The sequence below is a fragment of the Lithobates pipiens genome, unplaced genomic scaffold, assembly GCF_037356315.1.
Source record: "Lithobates pipiens isolate NorthernLeopardFrog02 unplaced genomic scaffold, aLitPip1_a1.2 Scaffold_22, whole genome shotgun sequence".
NCBI lineage: Eukaryota > Metazoa > Chordata > Amphibia > Anura > Ranidae > Lithobates > Lithobates pipiens.
In genome coordinates, this window is record NW_027507784.1 from 87,437,230 (window position 1) to 87,452,377 (window position 15,148).

Consider the following 15,148-nt stretch of genomic DNA (forward strand, 5'->3'; position numbering starts at 1 on the left):
CCTTATCTGTGATGTCACCAGTCTCTAGCTAACGGATAGGCTGCATTCTCAGTGATGTCACCAGCCTCCAACTAAGGGATAGGCTGCATTCTCAGTGCATTGATGTCAGTGGTCTCTAGTGAATGGATAGACCACATTTTCCATTATGGCACCAGTCTCTGACTCTATAGTGAATGGATAGAATGCATCCTCATTGATGTTACTAGTGAATGGATAGGCTTCATTCTCATTGATGTTACTAGTGAATGGATAGGCTTCATTCTCAGTGATGTCACCAGTTACTAGTGAACATATAGGCTCCATTCTCATTGATGTTACTAGTGAATGGATAAGCTCCATTCTCATTGATGTTACTAGTGAACGGATAGGCTCCATTCTTAGAGGAGGTCAGCAGTTACTAGTGAATGGATAGGATGCATTCACACTGATGTGATGCCACTGGTCTCTAGTGAATGGATAAGCTACATTATAAGAAATAACACTGGGTCTTTTAAGAGTGGACAAGCTATTAAATGTTATGCAAACATGTTTTTACTATCCCTATAGAAAAATTAGGAGGAGGTTTCCAGTGTGGAACATATTACAATGTGTAATCATGCAAGGTGGAATACATGGGGTGCTGGTGTGATTTTAAGGAAAACATTGGATAGGTCTATATTGCCAACACCACAATCACCCCCAGTGCTCATGCCATGTGTCTGTGCCACACACAGCACTCACCTGATGCAGGAACAACTGGCCCAGCATGCAGGAGGAACGAGGGACACAGAGGCCGAGGAGAGAAAGAGAAAGAATGAATGTAAATGAAAAAAAAAAAAAATTGATGGCTAGAGAGGGCGGAAAAGAGATGCAGGGAGTGGGGGTGCTGCAGGCGGAGCAAGGTGAGGAACAGGTGAACTCACAGCTGTACATCCTGCTGATTGCGCTGAAAGACCTCTGCGATGTGCTGAAATATCGTCGGTGAGAAGAGGTAAATGCCGCAGTTTATGATGTCACTGACAAACGTACTGGGCTTCTCCACATAATGCAGGACCTGCAGAGAGGCATGGAGAAGTTATACACCAACTGCTGGGCACCAGAGACCTGCATGCATCAAAGTCAGGGGTCAAGTCCTGGGGAAAAAAGTGTGGGAACTCCCACTCAAGATCCACTCCCCCACCAAAAAATAAATAAAAAAATGATACGCTCATATGCACGAACACTTCAAAAGTGGTATTTTTCATCCAATTTTCATATTGTGTGTATGAAGCTTAACTGTTAGTACATTAAAAAAAAAATCCTCAATAAACAAATATATTTTTTGCGGGACTGAGACATTGCGGCAGACAGATCGGACACTTTCAACACATTTTTGGGACCATTGACATTTATACAGCGATCAGTGCTATAAAAATGCACTGGTTACTGTGTAAATGTCACTGGCAGGGAAGGAGTTAAAACTAGGGGGCGCTCAAGGGGTTAAGTATGTTATTTCATGCGTTTCTAAATGTGGAGGATGGGGACTGCCTGGAGGAGGAGACATATTGCTGTTCGTAATTACTACAAACAGCAGATCTGTCTCTTCTCTCCTGTCAGAATGAGGATTTGTGGGTTTACACACACCGTTTCCCGTTCTGGCTCTTGTGATTGCGATCACGGGTGGCTTGCGACGATCACGCATGGCTGCTATGGCTCTTAAAGGAGCCGATGTACAGGCACGGCGTTTCGCAGGAACGAATCACTTTGCCAAAGTATATGTGCAGTTGGCAAGTGGTTAAAGGCAAATAGACTATGCACTTTGCAAGTGCAGCAGCACTCTGTAAGGGCATTGGCTCCAGAGCTTAGTAAATGAAGTCAAGCTGCATTTTGCAAAGAAAATCCAATCACATGTAAGGGGGGAAAATATTATAATATATATATAAGCATTTTTGCTTGCACATGATTGAATGATGGAAGTCAGCAGAGCGTCACTTCCTGTAGTAAGCTCTGAAGCAAATGATATTGCAGGGTGCAATTTCACTTTCAAAGTCCAGTTTATTCACCTTTAGTAAATCAACCCATTGATTTTTAATTTTTTTTTGTGTTCAAGAAAAAAGTCAGTAAAAAAAAAAAAAAAAAAAAAAAAAACAGTACCTTTTTAAAACTCTTTTCACTTCTGCTTAAGCCTGGGTTCACACTATCTTTGCATGCGGCTCACAGCAGGGGTCCGCTGCATCCTCATTCACCGTTTCAGGTCAGATTTAAGCCCGAATTTTTTGCTGAAAACAGACCAAAAGACGCACAGGACTCCTTTGCGATTCGCACCAGAGCCGCTGCAGAGATGTGTGAACCGGCTCTATAGAGAGAGCCCGCATCCAATTCACAATAGTGAGAACCCAGCCTAAAGCAGAACGTTACCTTAACAAAACATCTACAAGCAAGCAGGCTTTTTACGTCAGAACAGAAATACTTCATCTCTTCCGCAATAAAAGCTTCTTGCCTGCCTGCTTGCAAACTTCTTAATACTGAGATGCGCTGGCCAGCCAATCGAGATGGTCGTAGATGTCAAACCTGTAAGGAGACTGAGGGGATGCTTGCAGAATCGCTGATGGGGGAGATGAGCATAGCAGATACTTGTGCCTCAACACATAACTAAACGCTCTCGAACAACATGAACTATTTTTAATCCTTATGCTGCTAACATTAGTAAATAGATGATAGGAAAGTATATTATATTTACTTGTTTTAAACTTTATTTTTTTTTTACTTTTTTTCATGCCCCTCCTGGTGTCTGGCCTAGGCTAAAATTATGTCATACATCTCAGGAGTCTGCATGGGCATTTTTTTTTAAACTTCTGGCAGGTGGGCTTTCTAAGCGAAGGACACCCTCCTGTCTGTATACCTGTGCCAGGGGCAGATGGATTCCAGGAAGTAAATGCTACATGACTCAACTGCCCTTACTCAAGATGGCTGCGGCTAGAAATGAGGCATTTTCAATGTGATTTCTCAACAATATAGAATACATGGATGGATGAGGGAGTTTGCTTTGAATATTAAAAAGGAAAATCTGTGTTTTCAATTTGTCGTGTTCAGATACACCGTCACTATTTGATTATACAGACCCCAGATTCTGCCAAATATAGCAGAGTCAATGGAAGACCCCAGGGATGAAGAAATCACATTACCTCCTGAGTCTCTGCATTTGCCACAATGCAGCCGTAATTCAGGGATTGCGTCCGGTTTGCCTGTCAGAAAATAAAAGGTTGTATTAAAGACAACTATTTAGGTTTCATTAATAAAACAATGAAAAAATAAAAAATAAATAACACACCACCAGTAACAAGTATTTGTAGTTTCATTGTTTTCGGTTTTAGAGTGGGGGTCAAGTAGTTATTGTTGCCTGTGCTCCCATTGCAAATATTTGGCATAGTTGATGCTTGCTTGAATAGGAAGCAAGCAGAAATCTACCCAGCTGCTAGAAGTTGTTGACAATGTGGAGGAGGTTTACTAAGGCCCCTTTCACACTGGGGCGGGATCGGTGTTGGCGGTAAAACTGAGCTATTTTTAGCGCCATTTTAGCAACGCTATTCGGCCACAAGCTGGGTGGTTTTAACCCCTGCTAGCGCCCGAAAAAGGGTTAAAACCACCCACGGTGGCGCTTTGCCGGTGGTATAGCCGCACTGCCCCATTGATTTCAATGGGCAGGAGCAGTGTATACAGTAAACCCCCGCTCTATTGTGGTTCAGCTTTTGCAGTCCCGGTATATCGCGCTATTTTAATTAGGACCTGTTAAATAGTGAAAAAAAAATTGCTTAAAATTCTAGTCATTTGGGGGAAGGACCATAGCATTTTTTCAGCAAGTACACATCATCAAATGTACTCTGCTAATCACCAGGACCAGAAACTGTAGTGTGGGGTTGGGGAAGAAGGGAATTAACCTTCTGTAATCTCCTATACAGAGTGTGCCGTAGATTAGACTCAGAACTCCCAACAGATTAAGGGTGTGGAAAACAAATGAGAGTATAAGTGAGTTGGGAGTGGCCTGTCAAGGGAACTTATCAGGTTGCCTGGAATGGGACAAATGATTGCAGAAATAAGCTCAGTTTTTCATTAATCACCTGCTGATTGCCCTGTAGCAGTTTTACTGCTACAGGGCGGCAGCTATGTGCTGGATCATGTATATATTATCCAGCTATAAAACAAGAAAAAAAAAAAAACACACCACCAACAGTAAAACATTAAAAACTGCTTGATCAAACTATTTATGTTTGAGGCTGGGTTCACACTGGCGTGCGGAGTGGCTCACAGCAGGGGTCTGGGGCGTCCCTGTTCAGTTTCAGGGCCGAATTCAGACCCAAAACAGACCAGAAGATGCACAGGACACCTGTGCAGTTTGCTCCGCGGCCGTCCGAGACGTGTGAACCGGCTCCATTGAGAGCTGGTCACAATCACCCGACGTGCGAATTGGATGCAGGGAAACCTGCATCCAATTCCTGATAGTGTGAACCCAGCCTTAAAGGAATTAGTCACTGAACTAAAAAAGGTCTACTACAGTTTTAACTGCGATAGGCTGATCCCAGGACACCTGTCCAGCATCACTGCAAGCAAGGTGGTATGTATATTGTATATTATATATATATATATATATATATATATATATATATATATATATATATATATATATATATATATATATATATATATATATATATATATATATATATATATATATATATATATATATATATATATAAAATTTTAAACACCACTCTTTTTAAAAAGAAATGAATATGGAAATTTCACTTCCGAGGGTTGATTTACTAAAACTGGAGAGTGCAAAAGCTGGTGCAGCTCTTCATAGAAAGAGGCTTCTATTTTTGTTTGTCAAAGCTTAAAACAAACAAGCTGAAGTTAGACTTCTTTCACACCAGGGCGTTTTGCAGGCGCTACAGCATTAGAAATAGCGCCTGCAATCCGCCCTAAAAAAGCGGCACCATTGTTTGTAGCGTGAAAGCCCGAGGGCTTTCACACTACAGCTTTGCGCTGGCAAGACGTCAGGGAAAGTCCTGCCAGCAGCTTCTTTGGAGCGGTGAAGGAGCGGTGTGTTTACCGCTCCTCCACCGCTGCTCCCCATTGAAATCAATGGGGCAGCGCTGTAATACCACCGGCAAAACGCCGCTATTGCGGCGTATTGCCAGTGGTTTTAACCCTTTCTCGGCCGCTAGCGGGGGTGAAAGCGCCCCGCTAGCGGCTGAAATGCACCGCAAATCCAGCGGTAAAACGCCGCTAAAAATAGCAGCGTTTTACCGCCCACGCTATGGGCGGTGTGGTGTGAAAGGGGTCTTAGAAGCTGATTGGGTACTATGTACAACTGCATCAGATAATGAACTCTCCAGCGTTTGCCTTTATGTTGTTTTCATTTAGAATCTCCCCTCCAAGTACACCAGGGATAGGCAACCCAAGGCACAGAGCAGGTACACAATGGCATTCAGTGGCAGCTGGAATATCATCATGTTGAATGCGCACAAGCTTAGACTAGCTGGCCGGACGACCCTCCAGTGGACCCCTGTTCCCTACAAATGCTGCCATAGGCTGCAATTGACGGCTCCATAGGCTGGACTGTCCTGTCCTTCTACACCCATAACTCACCCCCCTACATGAAGTTTGAGAAAGGTCTGTCTGATGTTCCTCCTGTGTGGGCCCACCTACGACTAATCAGTCAGCCTGCCTGCCTACCCTCTTACTTCAGCTAGTGGAACTGCCAACTGCAGCAAGTATAAATGTAAAACCTCTGCACTTCTGATGGAGCAGGAATTGAGGCTGATCTGAGGTCTGAAGGTGGAAAGGTTGATGACCCCTGAAACACACGGTGCTCTTAAAGGCAAGGTTTAAAAAAATAAATAAATAAATAAAAAAACACACCACACACTCAAACATCTTATACAGAATAGTGCAATGGTTTTGCAACAAGTAGCCATGATCCTCCTCTTCTCAGGTCCCCCCGCCAGCACTTCTGGCCCCTCCCTCCTGCCAAGTGCCCTGAAAGCAAACAGCTTTCTATGGGGGAACACAAGCAGGCTCGCTCCAAAGCCGCTGCTCTGTGTGTCCATTCACACACACAGCCACTGCTCAGCCCCTGCCTCTCTTCTCTGGCCGTGATGACACAGCAGCGGCAGCCGATGAGGAGGGAGAGTCAATGTGTACATTGCTGGATCGCGATGGGGCTCGGGTAAATATTATTGGGGGGGGGTATAAAATCTTCAGTCTTTAGAGCCACATTAGTGTTTTATAGCAGCCCTGAAGAGAGATTGTGCTAAGATTGAGCTAAGCAGACTTGCAAGAGCAATTGTACTTTTTACACTATATAATACAATTTCTACAAATATAGGATGTTTTTGTACCAGCAGCCCCTCTTACCGTTGTCCCCAGCATGATGTAACTGTGCGTGTTTTCATGCTGTTTCCGGAACTCCAACATCTGCAGGAGAGGGAACTCCGAGCACACATCTGCATTCATGACAAAGAAGGCCTGTGGCCCGCCGGAGAGGATCTGGTCCCGGAAGTGATATATGCCGCCACCAGTGCCCAGAGCTGAATATTCCTGAAGGTACCTGGAACAAAGAACACACGTTCATACCATGGGTCTGCAAAGAGACCTCAGTTATGAAAAGGGAGACCAAAGACACAATAGAAATGTTATTCTCCAAGGAGTATTACCCGAAAAAATGGATGGGAAATTCAGCATTTAAAAAAGGAGCACCATCCTTTACTTTGTGGCTATCCATTTCCAAAGAACTTCTACTTAGTTCCATATAAGTAAATCCTCCTAAATATGGTTATTATTTTACAGATCTGCAAACAAATAAAATGAATTTATAAAAGCAAATGAATGCTCACCGGATAGCGACTTTAAACTCCTGCTGTGCTGTGACCAGGAAACGACTGAGAGCTTCATTTGGCTGGTAAAACCCGATCAGGAGGATCTCCTTCAGATTGGGCACCTGCAGAGGAAGGATAACAGGTCTAAGAAAATACTTCACTACAGTTGTAGGAGGGAACTGGCCACATAACCTACCAGCTCAGGCCATTTGTTTTTCTATAAATCACTGCAGCAATGTGACAACACTTCTTCCTACAGTGGCTTAATGGTTAACACTTCTGCCTTTCAGCACTGGGGGCCTTGGTTCACATTCTGGATAGGACACTGTCTGCATGTTCTCCCTGTGGTTGCATGGGCTTCCCTCAACTACTCCGGTTGCTTCCCCCACTCCAAAGACATGCTGGTAAGTTATTTGGCTCCAGGTTATAAAACTGGCCCTAGCATGTTTGATAGGGACTTTAGAATAGGGACCTTAGATTGCAAAAAGCTTGAGAACAGCGACAGATTTTTTGGGACGGCTGCCTTTACACGCACATGAACTTTAATGGCATCCCAGTCTTCGTCTGTAGGGTTCAATATTGAGTTGGCCCACCCTTTGCAGCTATAACAGCTTAAACTGTTCTGGGAAGGCTGTCCACAAGGTTTAGGAGTGTGTCTATGGGGATGTTTGACCATTCTTCCAGAAGCGCATTTGTGAGGTCAGGCACTGATGATGCACAAGGCCTGGCTTGCAGCCTCCGCTCTAATTGTTTTATCGGGTTGAGGTCAGGACTCTGTACAGGCCAGTCAAGTTCCTCCACCCCAAACTCGCTCATCCATGTCTTTATGGACCTTGCTTTGTGCACTGGTGCGCAGTCGTGTTGAAACAGGAAGAGGTCATCCCCAAACGGTTCCCACAAAGTTGGGAGCATGAAATTGTCCAAAATGTCTTGGTATGCTGAGGCCTTAAGACATAAGTGCTCAGTCTGTGGTCCTCCAGCTGTTGCGGAACTACAAATCCCATCATGCCTCTGCCTTTTGGAGTCATGCTTATTTAACTGACAGCCTTGCAATGCCTCATGGGACTAGTAGTTCCGCAACAGCTGGAGGGCCATAGGTTGAGCACATATCCCTTAAGAGTTCCCTTCACCAGAACAAAGGGGCCAAGTCCAATCTCTGAAAACAACCCCCACACCATAACCCCCCCTCCACCAAATAATTTGGACCAGTGCACAAAGCAAGGTCCATAAAGACATGGGATGAGTGAGTTTGGGGTGGAGGAACTTCACTGGCCTGCACAGAGTCCTGACCTCAACTAGATAGAACACCTTTGGGATGAATTAGAGCGGAGACTACGACCTAGGCCTTCTTGTCCAACATCGGTGTCTGACCTCACAATGCTTCTGGAAGCATGGTCAAACATTGCCATAAACACACTCCTAAACCTTGTGGACGGCCTTCCCAGAAGAGTTGAAGCTGTTATAGCTGCAAAGGGTGGGCTAACTCAATATTGAACCCTATGGACTAAGACTGGGAGGCCATTAAAGTTCATGTGCGTGTATAAAGGCAAGCGTCCCAATACTTTTGCTAATATAGTCTAGAGATAGAGAGGGTAGAGATACACACACACACACACACACACACACACACACAGAATGTAATGTATAAATCTGTAATGTTATAAAAAAAAATAAAAAAATAGAACAGACCCAATACCCACAATACAATGGTCCCACATCAGGGAGGCAGGAAAGGGACCATCGATACCTAAACAAATTCTGATTCAGATTTCTTTTCGGGGGCTTACACATAATAAATGGAAAATATGTGCTGAAAGATTTTGCTGTCCAACTGTTTTTTCACTTGTGAAGTTTTCAACAGGTTCACTTTATTTCAGTGTTCACTAGAGAAACAAAGTGTCTGTGGACTTGTATCAGCCAAACAGAAGTTAGCATTCACTCAAACTTGCACTAGACAAAACGCCAGGGATGGGGTGAAATTATACTTTGCTGGTGCCAACATGGCGGCATACTACCACATGTATGCTGCCAAGAATGGGCTCCAGGAAAGGAAAAACTGGAGTTAGTACTTACCGGTAACTCCTTTTCCGGTGGTCTTCCAGGACAGCCCTTGAGAGATGGAGCTCCTCCCATCGACACAGGAAACACATTGCCACAGTTCAAAAGGCGGTCCCTCAGGTCCCTGGTCAGTCATTCACCAAGAACCGAAGGATGGAACTGAAAAACATATAAACCATAACAGGTAATAACATTAGTACATCACTATAATCAAATAAAGGGTGGGATCGTGCTGTCCTGGAAGACCACCGGAAAAGGAGTTACCGGTAAGTACTAACTCCAGTTTTCCCAAGTGTTCTTCCAGGACAGCCCTTGAGAGGATCCCCAAGTACTTACCAGATTAGGGGGGGACCACGGCCTGGAGGACTTTCCTCCCAAAGGCCTGATCCTGACTAGACATTAAGTCCAGTCGGTAATGCCTTGTAAAGGTGGAAAAGCTTGACCATGTGGCTGCTTTACATACCTGCTCCGGGGTGGCACCAGCTCTTTCTGCCCAGGATGCAGACAACGCTCTTGTGGAGTGAGCTTTAACACCCTCAGGAGGATCTCTATTCAAGGCCTTATACCCCTCTGCTATAGCTAGCCTAATCCATCTAGCTATGGTTACTTTTGAAGCTTTCTGTCCCCTACGCTGTCCGGAAAAAAGGACAAAAAGGGAGTCTGAGATTCTGAATGGATTTGTTATTTTAAGATATTCTAGAATACACCTCCTCACATCCAATAAATGAAAACGTTCCTCTTTCTCATTTGCTGCATTTTGACAAAATGAAGGGAGGACAATATCTTGGGACCTATGGAAGCTAGATGCTACCTTTGGTAAGAACCCAGGGTCTGTCTTTAGAATGACTCTGTCTTCTAGGATCTGTAGGAATGGTTCCCTGATGGAAAGTGCTTGGATTTCACTGACCCTACGGGCTGAAGTGATTGCCACCAGGAGAACTGTCTTAAATGTAATAAGCCTTAGGGAGGCCTCTGAGATAGGCTCAAAGGGTGACCCCAAGAAAGCCTTTAGCACAACTGCTAAATCCCAGGATGGGACTTTTGTGATTCTGACTGGCTTGCGTCTAGCGACTGCCTTACAGAATCTAGCGACAAAAGGATTTTCCTGTAAGCGTTCATCTAGGTATACACTTAAGGCAGCTATCTGTACTTTAATAGTACTTAGGGTTAAACCCTTGTTTACACCTTCCTGTAAAAACTGTAGAATATTAGCCGTATTTATGTCCCGGCTATTCAGCCAGCTATTGAATTTTTTCCAGACTTTTTTGTAAATAGCTCTCGTGACTGGTTTGCGACTCTGTAGTAAGGTCGCAATTACCTCGTCTGACAGGCCCTTACTCCTTAAGATTTCCTCCTCAGTAACCACGCTGACAGCTTCAGTGTGGCGACCTGCGGATGGTAAAGAGGTCCCTGCGACAGGAGGTCCTGTCTGTAGGGAAGTCTTAGAGGCGGACAGTCTGTCAATTGTAGCAACGTTGTGAACCACGGTCTCCTGGGCCAAAAAGGTGCTACTAGAATCAAACAGGTTTTCTCCTTGAGGAATCTTGCTAGGACCCTCGGAATGAGATGAAGAGGGGGAAATGCATACGCCAGACTGAAAGTCCATGGAGTTTGCAAGGCATCTACCGCCAGGGGTTGATCTCCTGGGTTTAGCGAGAAAAAATTGGGAACCTTTGCATTTTTCTTGCTCGCAAAAAGGTCTACCTCTGGTTCTCCCCAGTGAGCTGTTATGAGATTGAATGCCTCTGGGTGTAAGGACCATTCTTGGTTCGAAATCTTTTGTCGACTCAAGAAGTCCGCCTTGTTGTTCAGCGCCCCTTTCAGGTGAACTGCAGAAATGGATTCCAGATTGGCTTCTGCCCACTGGAGAATGCGTCTGGCTACCACCATCAAACGAGGACTTCTGGTTCCTCCTTGTTTGTTTATGTATGCTACAGCCGTCGTATTGTCTGAACGGACTTGTAGATGGTGACCCTGTATTGCGGGGTGGAAAGCTAGAACAGCTCTCAGGATTGCTGTTAGTTCTTTCCAATTGGAAGAGAAACATTTCTCCTCCGGGGTCCACTTGTCCTGGACCCAGCTTGAGCCTAGGTGGGCTCCCCAGCCCCAACTGCTCGCATCCGTTGTTAGTGTTGAAGTGATAGGAAGGACCCAATGAACCCCTTTGTTTAGGTTCTCCCTGTCCTTCCACCACCAGAGGGAGCGTTTTACCCTTGAGGGGATCGATACCTCCTCCTCCAGATCTCTGCCTTTTAATTGTTCTAACAGAAAACCCTGAAGTTCTCTTTGATGGAACCTGGCCCATTGTACGGCTGGAATGGCTGCCGTCATAAGACCTAAGACCGACATTACTTCCCTCACCGTACACTTGGGGCTGCATTGAAGAAAAGATATTCTCTGCCACAGATTCAAAATCTTTTCTTCCGGCAGTATAATTTTCTGATCTACAGACTTGATCCAGTACCCCAGATACAGGATCTCCTGTGTTGGGGTTGTCTTGGATTTCTCCTGACTGACAATCCACCCTAATCGACTCAGACTGAGTTGAGTCAATTCTAGGTCCTGAGAAAGACGACTCTCTGAGTGGGCTGTTAGGAGCAGATCGTCTAGGTAGGGGATAATTGAGACTGATTGAAGCCTCAGAGGAACTAAAGCCTCTCCGAGAACCTTGGTAAAGATTCTCGGAGAGGATGATAGACCGAAGGGAAGTGCTCTGCACTGAAAGTGGTAAACCTTTGTGTCTATCTGCACTGCCATTCGAAGAAATTTCTGGCATTCCTCCCTTATTGGAATGTGCAGATAAGCATCCCTTAGGTCCAGGGTTGCCATAAATGTCTCTTTCTGCAGGAGATTCTTTATGGAATAAATGGACTCCATCCGAAATCTCTTGTAACGGATGGAGCGATTCAGTGGACGGAGGTTCATAATTAGTCTGAATCTCCCTGACGGTTTTCTTACCACAAAGATGTGCGAGTAAAAACCGTCCCCTTGTTCCTGAATCGGGACTGGTGTCAATACTTCTTGATCTACCATTTCCCCTATTAGTAAAGGTAAGGCCCTGGCCTTTTCTGAGTGACTTGGAAGCTTTGTCACCAGAAACTTGGAAGGAGGGTTGCTGTGAAATTCCAGCGCATGACCCCTTTTTATTATATTTAAGACAAACTCGTTCGAGGTTGTCTCTTCCCATTGAGGAAGAAATTTGCTTAATCTTCCTCCCACAGGAACCCTGACGTCACTGGGGTTTGGGATCCTGATTGGGGCGGCTAAACAGTATGCCCCCTTTTTCTTTCCCTTTATGTCCCGACCAATGCTTTTTGGGGGTTGAACTCTTCTCTGATTTAGAGGGTTCCTTAAAGGGACGAAAAAATTTTCTTTGAAAATTTTTCTTTTTTGCGGGAAAGGTTTTCTTTTTTGTCCGCCGTCCTTTCTAAGGCGGAGTCTAATTCAGGCCCGAAGACTAAGTCTCCTGTAAAAGGGACGCTGCACAGGCGGGTTTTAGACGCCGTGTCTCCCCCCCAGGTTTTCATCCATACTGACCTCCTTGCTGCCACTGAAAGTGCTGCAGATTTAGCCGTAAATTTAACGGAGTCCGTGGAGGCGTCAGAGATGAAACTGGTGGCCTTAAAAAGCATAGGGAAGGATTTCAAAAGCTCCCCCCTAGGAGTGCCTGCCTTTAAGTGTTCTTGTAGTTGCGATAACCAGAACTCCAGGTTTCTAGCTACACAGGAAGTGGCTAGAGCTGGTTTTAAGCCTGCCATAGAGGCATCCCAGGCCCTCTTTAAGACAATGTCTGTTCTCCTGTCCATGGGATCTTTCAGGTGGCCCATATCCTCAAAGGCCAGATCAGCCTGCTTTGAGATTTTGGACAGAGGGGTGTCTAGTTTTGGATTTTTATTCCAGACCGCCTCTGGGCTCTCATCAAAAGGGAACCTTCTCTTAAGGGATTTAGGAAAGAAAACCTTCTTGTCTGGTTCAGACCACTCCTTAAGGACAAGGTCAGAAAGCACCTTATGTATAGGGAAAACCCTTGCTTTCTTTTTCCCCAGAGCCTCATACATTTGATCATGTCTGGATAACTGAGTTTCTTCCTCCTCAATTTCCAGCGTATCATAGATAGCCCCCATTAGCTCATCTACTTCCTCGAGAGATAATCTATATTTTGAGGCTTTAGATGCTGCTTGATCCTCTTCCTGACCCGAGTCAGTGTCAGAGGATTCGGGACTAATCAACGTGGGGCTAGGCTCCCTGACCATACGGGGCTCCCCTGAGCTGGGTGTTGTAAGGCATGGTGAGGATGAGATTATAGTTGTTTTACTCGTGGAGGCAGCTGCAGCTGATCCCACGTCAGTGATTAACTCCCGGAGGGACTTAAAGGTCGACGCCATTTCCTCTTTAAAGGAGCCCAAAAACTTTGCTAAAGGGGAATCTGCCTCAGATTTAAGCAAGCTTGCAATGCATTGCTTGCATAGGGCTTTGTTAGAGCCCGAGGACAACCTATTCCCACAATTAGGGCACTTTTTGCGGCCTGTCTTGTCTTCCCTTGGCATCTCTTTAGCCTGAAAATAAGAAGACAAAAGGATTTCTTAGCGTCAGCACCATGTCCCTCTTAGAATCACCACTAACAAACAACCTCACTGTGAGTAAACCGCCACCGTGGGGTACTACAGGGCCCAGCCTACAAACACCACCACTCCACCAGAGTAATAGCATGCCCAGCAGCCTACCTGGGTTTGGCTGGTGCCTGTCTCCGCCGGAGTATCCTGGGGAATAGCCTCCATGGTCCCCCTCTGACGCTCCGAATCCCGCCGCTAATCCGGTATAGCTGGACGCTGGTCGGGCTTCACAGGCACAGCGCTGGCTCTCCCTCTCCTCCTTGTACCCTTAGAGACCCGGAACCGGAAGTCTCGGCACACAGTGATGACGCGGTTCCGCCAGAAGTGAACGCTCGGCGTCTCCGACCCCCTGCAACGAGGAGGGAAGATGGAAGGTTCCACTCACCACTCCTGGGGGAAACCGGCGTCATTCTGCCCCTGGCCACCTCGGCACTGGAAGGAGGAGGGTAACGGGTCTGCTCCGGTTCAGCTGGACGGTACCCGAGCCAAAGAAAAAGGTATGGACCCAAACTGCAGCCATAAACCAGGACCCGGTCCCTTAGGCTTGCAGGTTCTCAGGCAGCCCCTGAGAGGGGCCTCCAGGTTCCTGGCAACATGTTCCTCCGACGGAGGAAACACAAATGACTGACCAGGGACCTGAGGGACCGCCTTTTGAACTGTGGCAATGTGTTTCCTGTGTCGATGGGAGGAGCTCCATCTCTCAAGGGCTGTCCTGGAAGAACACTTGGGAAAATATGGTAAATGAATACAATTTTCTGTTTTATTCTGGGATCAATGGAGATTAGTTGTCTGTTACTGGAACATCACCTTGCTGCAGGCCTCGATGTGATGCTGTAACATTGGAACTCCAGCCACAGGAAACAAAGGTTTAGGGACCTCGAAAGACAAAGGTCGAAACCTGGTACCTAAAAAAAGAAAAGACAGCCCATTGGTTAAACATTTTCTCTCAAAAACAAAATGAGAACTTCCGTACACAATGATTGAGAGTCACCCAGACTATAGGAGTAGGTACCAGGGAAGCACATACTTCACTAGCTGCACACGTGTATGAGGACATCTTGTTCAAAGGAATCTGAAAGCCCTGAGACTCCTACTGAGGACTGCCATCTTGTTTGTGATGTCAGCAACCCCAACAGACTAACAGCTGTTATTCAAGTGAAACGCTATAATAGCCTTTCTCAATCTTTATACCCCAGAGGAACCCTTCAATAATGCTCAGGGAACCTCTTATAAGATTAGTCCATCAGGGATCAGTGGGAGGAATGCCCCTTGCATTGGTGGTCAGCGGGAAGAAAGCCCCTTACATTGGTGGTCAGCGGGAAGAAAGCCCCTTACATTGGTGGTCAGCGGGAAGAAAGCCCCTTACATTGGTGGTCAGCGGGAAGAAAGCCCCTTACATTGGTGGTCAGCGGGAAGAAAGCCCCTTACATTGGTGGTCAGCGGGAAGAAAGCCCCTTACATTGGTGGTCAGCGGGAAGAAAGCCCCTTACATTGGTGGTCAGCGGGAAGAAAGCCCTCATAGTCATGCTATCATTAAGATGGAGGGTCAGTTAGACACAGTTTAGGAAACCCCTAACAAGAATATGGCTACTCTGTAGTATTCCTCTTCAATACCACCCACAGCTACAATAAGAGAGAGGG

General features: G+C 45.8%; 1 protein-coding gene across 1 annotated transcript in view; it reads right to left on the reverse strand.

Annotated features, from left to right (window-relative positions):
• The window catches only part of GMPPA (GDP-mannose pyrophosphorylase A), a 37,023-nt gene that overhangs the window by 18,257 nt on the left and 3,618 nt on the right, over positions 1–15,148 (reverse strand). Inside the window, exons 3-7 of the mRNA XM_077447839.1 lie at positions 14,315–14,412; positions 6,855–6,958; positions 6,376–6,568; positions 3,144–3,203; positions 903–1,033 (exon numbers count right to left, since the gene is read on the reverse strand). Coding sequence (XP_077303965.1) covers positions 903–1,033; positions 3,144–3,203; positions 6,376–6,568; positions 6,855–6,958; positions 14,315–14,412 — 586 coding nt within the window. The remainder of the gene's footprint in view (positions 1–902; positions 1,034–3,143; positions 3,204–6,375; positions 6,569–6,854; positions 6,959–14,314; positions 14,413–15,148) is intronic.